The 7,987-nt window shown below is 30.8% G+C and overlaps 1 protein-coding gene across 1 annotated transcript; it reads right to left on the reverse strand.

Annotated features, from left to right (window-relative positions):
• Window positions 1–4,427: 4,427 nt before the first annotated feature.
• LOC111614764 (dimethylglycine dehydrogenase, mitochondrial-like) lies at window positions 4,428–7,966 on the reverse strand. The gene is made up of 3 exons (XM_023356128.1): window positions 7,221–7,966; window positions 5,071–5,265; window positions 4,428–4,998 (listed from the first exon to the last, which is right to left on the reverse strand). The coding sequence occupies exons 1-3, from the start codon at window positions 7,416–7,418 to the stop codon at window positions 4,792–4,794; spliced, it is 600 nt and encodes a 199-aa protein (XP_023211896.1). The 5' UTR covers window positions 7,419–7,966; the 3' UTR covers window positions 4,428–4,791.
• Window positions 7,967–7,987: the final 21 nt, after the last annotated feature.

Genomic DNA, 7,987 nt, shown 5'->3' on the forward strand with positions numbered 1-7,987 from the left:
ACAAATAATAGTTTTTGAAATATCATATTACGGAAATAAATTTATGTGAAACATCAAAGTTTTAAATTTTAATTTTTCACTGCAGACTTTGATCTATTGAAAATGTGTACACAAAATGTTATATAATTGTTCCATCAAACAAATTTCTCTAACACACTAAATTTTTCTAATACTTTAACTAACAGTAAATTAACATAGAAACAATAGAAACTGTTTAAAACCTTAATTTGTAATTTAATTTCAGAATTTTTTAAATATTTATTTAGAGTCAATTTGATTGTATTACAAATTAAGAAATATTAATATTAGACAAGTTACCAAAAATTTAGAATTACAATGATTGTTACACTACTATGTTTTTAATTGTAAGATAAGATTAAATTTTTGAATGCTTATATTAGAATTTTCAAACATAAATCTGAACAAATAATTGTCTTCTCTGCATCTTGTTCAGTATTAGAACAGATTGATCTCTAGATCTTGCATCTGACCCCAGAGATTCTCAATTGCAGCCAACAAGAAAATTTTGTGGTTCGCAGATCAATTTTCCAATCCAGGAAACAATTTTACTAAGTATCGTTGAAGTATTTTCCATTTTTTTGCGTGAAGTTTATCTTTAGTAATAAAATCCATCCTTAACAGGAAGATTGCTAATACTATTATAAGAGATCCTTATGTTTTCACATAAAAAAAATATTGTTCTGTGACTGCATTTGAGAATCCCTTATCTAGACAGAAAATGAATTTTATCAATATACTGTAATAGTACATCTTGGCCATCCATTGTGGCAACTAGATTGATTATAGTTCAAGATAACTTGTGAACAAATATTTGATATTCATTTAGTAACAGTTATCAGACATAATACTTTAATTTTAAAATTAATGTTCTGTATAATTAAATATTTAAATTAGGTTTAAATTTGCCTATACTTGTATTAAAATTTTATTAATTATTTGATTTTATGTTTAAAATATTAATTATAGTTTTTTTAATGTACTATTTGTCTTTAATGCTATTGAAGAAACATAATATTATTGTTTGTTTAATCTCATATTTACAGAAAATACCATTCATAAGTCCCTCTGGGTTTCAGCACTTGATAGCACAAAAACCAAAGCAAACACAAAATGACTTGTGTCAGCAAGTAGGAAATCTCCAAGTTAATATTTGTAGTAACTGTCATCAGATTTCACTGGTGAGAAGAAATCTTTTTGTGTCTTAGAACAGATGTGGGTTTTGTGATGGTTTAATAAAGATTTCTGAACAAATATTACATGGATGCACCAATAGACAAGAAAATTCATATGTGGTATGCTAAGTTTCGGCAGAATGGTTGTCTGTGTGCTTCGAAATGTACAGGCTGGCTGGGACGTCTGCTCAAAGGATCCAGCTTGTATGACAGTTTTATCCGGAGCCCTTAGAAGTCGACAGATTGTACCAGCTTAGAATTTCAGATCTTGCAACTGACAATCTGGCATATTCTATGCAAACATTTTGTCTTTGAGTAAAACCATATCATACGAGCTAGATTCTCTCAGCAGATGGTTCTGGCCAGCCTGCCCATTTTGAAGCACACAGGCAGTCAGTCTGCTGAAAGTTACAAGGAGAGGGTTAGATGTTTAGGTCTTTGATTCAAACAAAACTTGGTGATCATGTAGTCATAAACACAAACAGTACCTTATCCAAATAATATAACCCACTTCTTAAGCATTTCCAAAAAACAGGCCTCTGAAAATAGTGTTTAACTTATAAGTCTGGAAGTTCTGGGTCTTTTCAGAATAGCAATAGTTGCATAGATAAGGTGGTGGGCACCAGAACTACAGGGTATGGGTTCAATCCTTCACAATGTTATGTTAATGTAACAAAAAAAACTATTTTATTATTTTACTGTCATTAGCAGCATTATTATTATTATTATTCCTCACAGTTTCCTCCTAAGAGTTAAATCTAGAGATTTCTTTTTTGCTAATGTTGTTAAATAAAAATTTTATTTCTTCACATTTGATTTCAGATCTGATGGTATTGTTATATTTGAAGTGTATCAAATGCAAGCACATGAGAAAATTGTGCATAACATTAACAATTAAAAGAAAAATGCTGCAACTGTGCTCTTATTTTCACATTTGGGGACTTGTCTTTTTTGTCCATGACCACTAATGTCTGAAGTTTACTTGCTTATGGTGACATAGTATGTAATCAGAAGTGAAAATATGTAAAATATGAAGAAATAAAATTTTTATTTAACAACAAAAAAGAGTTAAAAATCATCTTGCCATATCCTTTAAAGCAACAAAGAAGTCTCTAGATTTCACTCTCTTGTTTTATAAGCTTTAAACATGAGTAATAATAATGCTAATGATACAGTAAAAGAATTATTATTATTATGTTACTAAACTAAAACTAATATTACATAGCATCAAACTCATATCCTGTAACTTTGGTCTCCAGCAAGTTATGCAAGCGGCTATTGCCATTCCAAAAAGACATGAACTTCCAAACTTACAAGCTAAATACAAAATTTCAGAGGCCCATTTTTTGGAAACGCTTGAGAAATGGGTGCTATTATTTGGACAAAGAGCTGTTGGTGAGCTTGTAGCCTTAAACACAAAGTTTTGTTGGGTCTCCAATTTGAAATTTCTGATGCTCTCCTTGTTAGCATACCATGTGTGAATTGTCTTGTCTGTCGTGATATCTGTTGGGAAATCTTTGTTGAACTGTAGCAACAGACTTGCATTTTGCAAATTCTAAGACACAAAAAACTTTCTTCTCACTGGTGTAAGTCATGTTTCATCACAACTGCCCCCAGCAGTGAAATCTGAAATATATCACCTGTTGATGGTTATTACAAATGTAAACTTGGAGATTCTCTACTTATATATATGAGCCATTCAGCTGTGTCTGCTTGGTTATTACATTATCGAGCATCGAACCCCAGAGGGACTTATGAATAACATTACTATATATATAGTATATATACTATATATAGTAAACATCTTACATATTATAGCCCGATGAGTATATAATGAAATAATCAACAATTGCCTGAAAGATCAGGCTCGAATTTGGCTAATTAAATGATTATAATAAAGCAATTTGTCACTAGAGGGATGGCGCAACAGGCAACTGCACAGCAAGCAGAGGTTGCGGGTTCAAGCCCTGCCCCGGGTCAGTTCTTTTATTCCAGAAGGTTCTAAATTTATTTAAATTAATAATGATTAGTAAATTATTAAAATTATAAAGAGATGGCACCTAACACCTCCCTCTAGTGACCAGTTGCTTTATAATAATCATTTAATTAGCCAAATTCTAGCCTGACCTTACAGATGATTGTTGATTATTTCATTATGAATAACATTGTATAACTCAAACCTCTCTCAAAAATATTTTTGACTGATCACTATTTTTGGTATATTATATTTCATTCATTTATGATCAACCTGTTGGTGCCATTTAGAAGAATTTTATTTTTGAGGTAAATCAAAATGTATAGAATTCCCAAAATGTAAAGTAAGAAAAGATATGCAAAGTTATCTTCAACTCTATAATTCACTCCTCTTGATAATGATTACAAAGGAACTTTAGTGGAAACATTTTGAAACAAAAAGAATTCACCCATATATGTTCATCAGAATTCCTTTGTAACCATTATCAAGTTTTGGAGGAGTGAGTCTCTTGCAAGAAGAATGTCCATGTGTCATATTCAGCCAAATCCAATGGAACCCATTTCCCATAAGGTTTGTGCTGGTTCCTTTTTCATTCTTATCAACAAATAATTGTTATAATGGCAGATTTTACAAACTATGTATGATAGTGTAATGTTTAATTGTGGTTTTTAAATTCAGTTTTTATTTATTTGTAAATGAATGTGACATTTAACATTTTTGCATAAGTTTTGACTAGCTTTTTGCTAGTTAAAACTTAAACACAAACACAAAGTTGGATTAAATAGAGAAACTTCAGTTGTTATAAATACCATATTAATTAATCAGAAATTCACAAAAACACAATTAATGAATGCACCATCCAAAGTTAAAAGTTTAAAGTTTCTACATCCTTTTGTTATGTGCATTGAATCCAACTCCCTTTTTCTATCAAGCAAAGATCAAGACATGGCTAGATCTTTGACTAGACTCAGCCACATACACTGGCCATACCTTTTTATTCTCTCAAATCTATTTGATACACACATACTTTTCTCCCACATTTGGACAACTTGTTGACAGTATTAGAGGCCAAATAACCAAATGAATCTAAAAAAACCTCAAGCATGATGTAGTAAAACTAAGGACATTTCAGGAATCAATTAGGTTAACCAGCTGAATCCTATTACTGATTCAAATCCCTATGGGACCTTTCCAGTAAATTATAAATGGGATAATTCCTCAGTTCTAGTTATGATCAGCAAATTTACATTAGATTTATAAATTTTTAGTCTTTTTTATTGATTAATTAATTAATCTGATTGATGTGTGAATAGTACAGAATCAAAGCATTTTTTTAATGTAAGTTAGACAAATATTTCTTTTATATTATAAAAAAATAGAAATTGAGAAAGCAAAGTGCATGAAGAGGAGGAATTTGATAGAAGCACTTAAATTGTTATTGAATGTGCTTAAAGATTATTTTTATGAGAAAATGAGCAATCAACTAACTACTGTATAAGTTCACAAATTTTCATATATTACAATAATTTTAGATGCTTTAATCTGCACTTTATTAGCTAATTTAAATTATTTGTGTATATAATATAATATAATTAAAAAATAATCAGCTTAAAAAATGTTAACCTAAATGCTAGTTTTTTTTTGTTTCTTGTTTCTAAGAGCTTCTATTTGAACTGGTGGACCCGAAAGAACGGTGGCATTAGTTAATTTTCCAAGAAGTTCCACTTGGACTTCTGCTCCAGGCATATTGAGGTAAATTGGAAGATAAGCAAAAGCAATACCATGATTGATTTGATAACCAAATGCTCCAGAAGTAGTATTTCCAATTATCTAATTAAAATTTTTTAAAGTTTTAGTAATTAATAAAATAACTGATTGAATTAAAAATTTTTAAAAACAAACCTTTCCACAAAACCAAACTGATTCATTTCCTTCCGGATCTACATCTTCGGTATCGATTTTTAGAAGAGCAAGTTTTCTTGTTAAACCGTTACTCATAATTTTGTGTAGAGACCTTTTACCGACAAAATCGGACGACTTATGTGGTTTAATAAAGAAGTCCAGTCCCGCTTCATAAGGATTGCAATCCATATTCATCTATAAAGTAATTATAAAAATGAATCGTGAAGCATGATTAATGGATGCTATAATTAACTAATCAATTTTTAATAATAAAATGCATTGAGCCAAAAATGTTGGGAACCACAAGAATAAATTTAATAATAAATATTACAGGACTAGACAACAGGTCAGTTGTGGAGCTGTCTCTGTACTAGCCGGCTATTGTAGAGAAGGTATTAAACTTCTGAAATATCAAATGTACTTTTAAATTTTAAAACAAATTTTGAAAATAGAACAAATTTTAATTCATCTTGCAACATACTTAAGAACAGATTCATGGCACAGCAATCAAGAACCACTGGTCTATTCAATGCTTTTTTCTTTCAAACAAGTCTTTTTGATTTATCACATTTGGAAGTAGTATGCCAGTTATGTTCTTTGAAAGAAGAAATATTTTATCTACTAGCCAGAAATTGGCAAAACTGTTAAAGAATGTCAATTAAATTTTGTCAAAATATATGATGGCCTTGAGAAAGTGCATGTAATAAAATAGGGAAATAATTATTGGGCCAAACTAATGTACTCAAGAGATCAAGATTTTTTTTACACATTCTGACAGCACCATTCCACTTGAGCTCAGCATATCTATGTGATTTTCCATAAGTATTAAAGTAATGCAAATCTTTTTTTACAAAAATATGAGGGTAATCCCAAAAGTAAGGTCTCCTATTTTTTTAAATACAAAGAAACATTTATTTTCAATAATGTTCATATCATTTTAAAGCTTGAACATTTTTCTACATAATTGCCATTTCAGTTGATGCATTTTTGTAGGTGCTGTGGCAGTTTTTGTATGCTCGTGTCTTACCTGCTCGCTGCCATGTTGCAGGTCCTGTCTTGCGCACACCTTCCAATATTGCAACTTTTCTGTTAAAATCCTATGAATGGTGCTTTGTGAAACCCCAAGAACCAAAATGCAGAGATCATCCAGAGTGATTCGCTGATCTTCACACATGGATTGTTCAACCTTTGTGACTGTCTTGTTGAAAATTGACAGTCTCCCGCTTCTTTGTTGTGAATTTCAGTATGATAAGCTGCAAACTCCCTACACCACTTGAGGACATTTTTATCTTTGCACGACTCTCCATACACTTCCGTCAATTGGCAATAAATTTCAATCGGTTTAACACAACATGGCAGCGAGCTGGTATGACATGGGCATACAAAAATTGCCACAGCACCTACAAAAATGCATAGACTGAAATGGCAATTATGTAGAAAAATAGATAAATGTTGAAGCTTTAAAATGATGTGAACATTATTGAAAATAAACATTTCTTTGCATTTAAAAAAAAAATTGGAGACTACTTTTGGGATTACCCTCGTACTTTAAGTTGCCATTCTTTAGATTTTAGCATTGTAATTTGAAATTTCATTGACTCAAACAATTTTTTATGCTTATTTCTATTTCTATTTCTAAGATTCTGAAGGTGAGAAGAAAAATTTTTGAAAGTGTTAGATAATGTTATTTTTGACTTCTACAAATAAACCTAAAAGATTGGTATACTACTACAAAATACTGTTAGATATTTAGCTAAGGAAACATTATGATTTAATTTACAGTTTTGTTAGAAAAATCTTTCCACAAAACCAAACTGACTCAATTACTTCTGGATGTACAGTACTATACATCTTCAGTAGAACATGTCCAAATTGATACTTAAGATGAGATCTTGTATAAAAAAAATTCTATATCTACATCGCTGTTCACTTTGACTGATATGTGAACATTTAACATTTAATACTATTCACTTGTGATTTCAAAATTATCAAATCATGAAAGAGCACTCTTAGATTTTTTTAGAGACAAAGTTCTAAAAATTATCCAGACGTTTTAAGAAACTTTTTGCTTTTAAAGATTTGAATTACATTGACTACTGAAAATATGCCAGTTGCTAGAGTTTTCACTTCTGAAAACTTCATTATCTTACCTCAGCTCCCCACATTCTAAAGCCTTTTTCTAACCTTAAGGAATTTAGAGCATATGTTCCAAAATTTCCTATTCCATGTTGTTTCCCTGCTTCCAATAAAGCAGAATATAATTTGCTAGTATCTTCTTTCTTATGATAAAGCTCCCAGCCAAGTTCACCTACAAAATAATAATGATTATTTTCAAAATATTCAAACATTTATATATAAATTTTAATATTTTCAAAATGATTTAATTGTTCAAACAGACAAAATTTATACAGTAAAACCTAAGATGGAGCCTGAATTATAGCATTTTTGGTTAGATTTCATGCAATTGTGAAACACTTCTGTTACGGGAAGATCTGGCAACACCAGAGTGAGAGGGACCTGACTAATGTATAAGAGTGGAGATTGCCCAGTCCAAATAGGACCCCAAATAAAGTATTCAGAGTAAGTGTCTGTATTCCTGTCTCTTAAGTGCATCACGATGGGTGTATAAACATGAAGTAAACCACATAAAACATGTGGCAGCAGATAATTAAGCCAATGAAGGAAACGAGGCTTAACAAACACGTGCCAGCTTAAACAAGTAATTAGACACTTCGTTCAAAGGTTGATGCTGCGACAGACAGACAGTCTCCTTAGGATATTAATATAATGATTACTAAGGATGCACTGATTAATCGGTAAGTAATCGGTAATCGGCCATTTCCCCCGATTAATCGGTTTTAATAATCAGCCAATTCTGTATTTTAATATTTTTGTTAGAATGTCACGTAAAAGGCTA

This window comes from Centruroides sculpturatus, unplaced genomic scaffold, assembly GCF_000671375.1.
Source record: "Centruroides sculpturatus isolate CEXI.00-Female unplaced genomic scaffold, Cexi_2.0 scaffold2267, whole genome shotgun sequence".
In the NCBI taxonomy this organism is placed as follows: domain Eukaryota; kingdom Metazoa; phylum Arthropoda; class Arachnida; order Scorpiones; family Buthidae; genus Centruroides; species Centruroides sculpturatus.

Coding starts and splice junctions, on each gene's coding strand:
- LOC111614764 (XM_023356128.1), bottom strand. CDS start 7,418: ATGTTTGAATATTTTGAAAATAATCATTATTATTTTGTAGGTGAACTT. Junction 5,266..7,220: donor TTAGAATGTGGGGAGCTGAG/GTAAGATAATGA, acceptor ATTACTTTATAG/ATGAATATGGATTGCAATCC. Junction 4,999..5,070: donor CAGTTTGGTTTTGTGGAAAG/GTTTGTTTTTAA, acceptor AATTTTAATTAG/ATAATTGGAAATACTACTTC.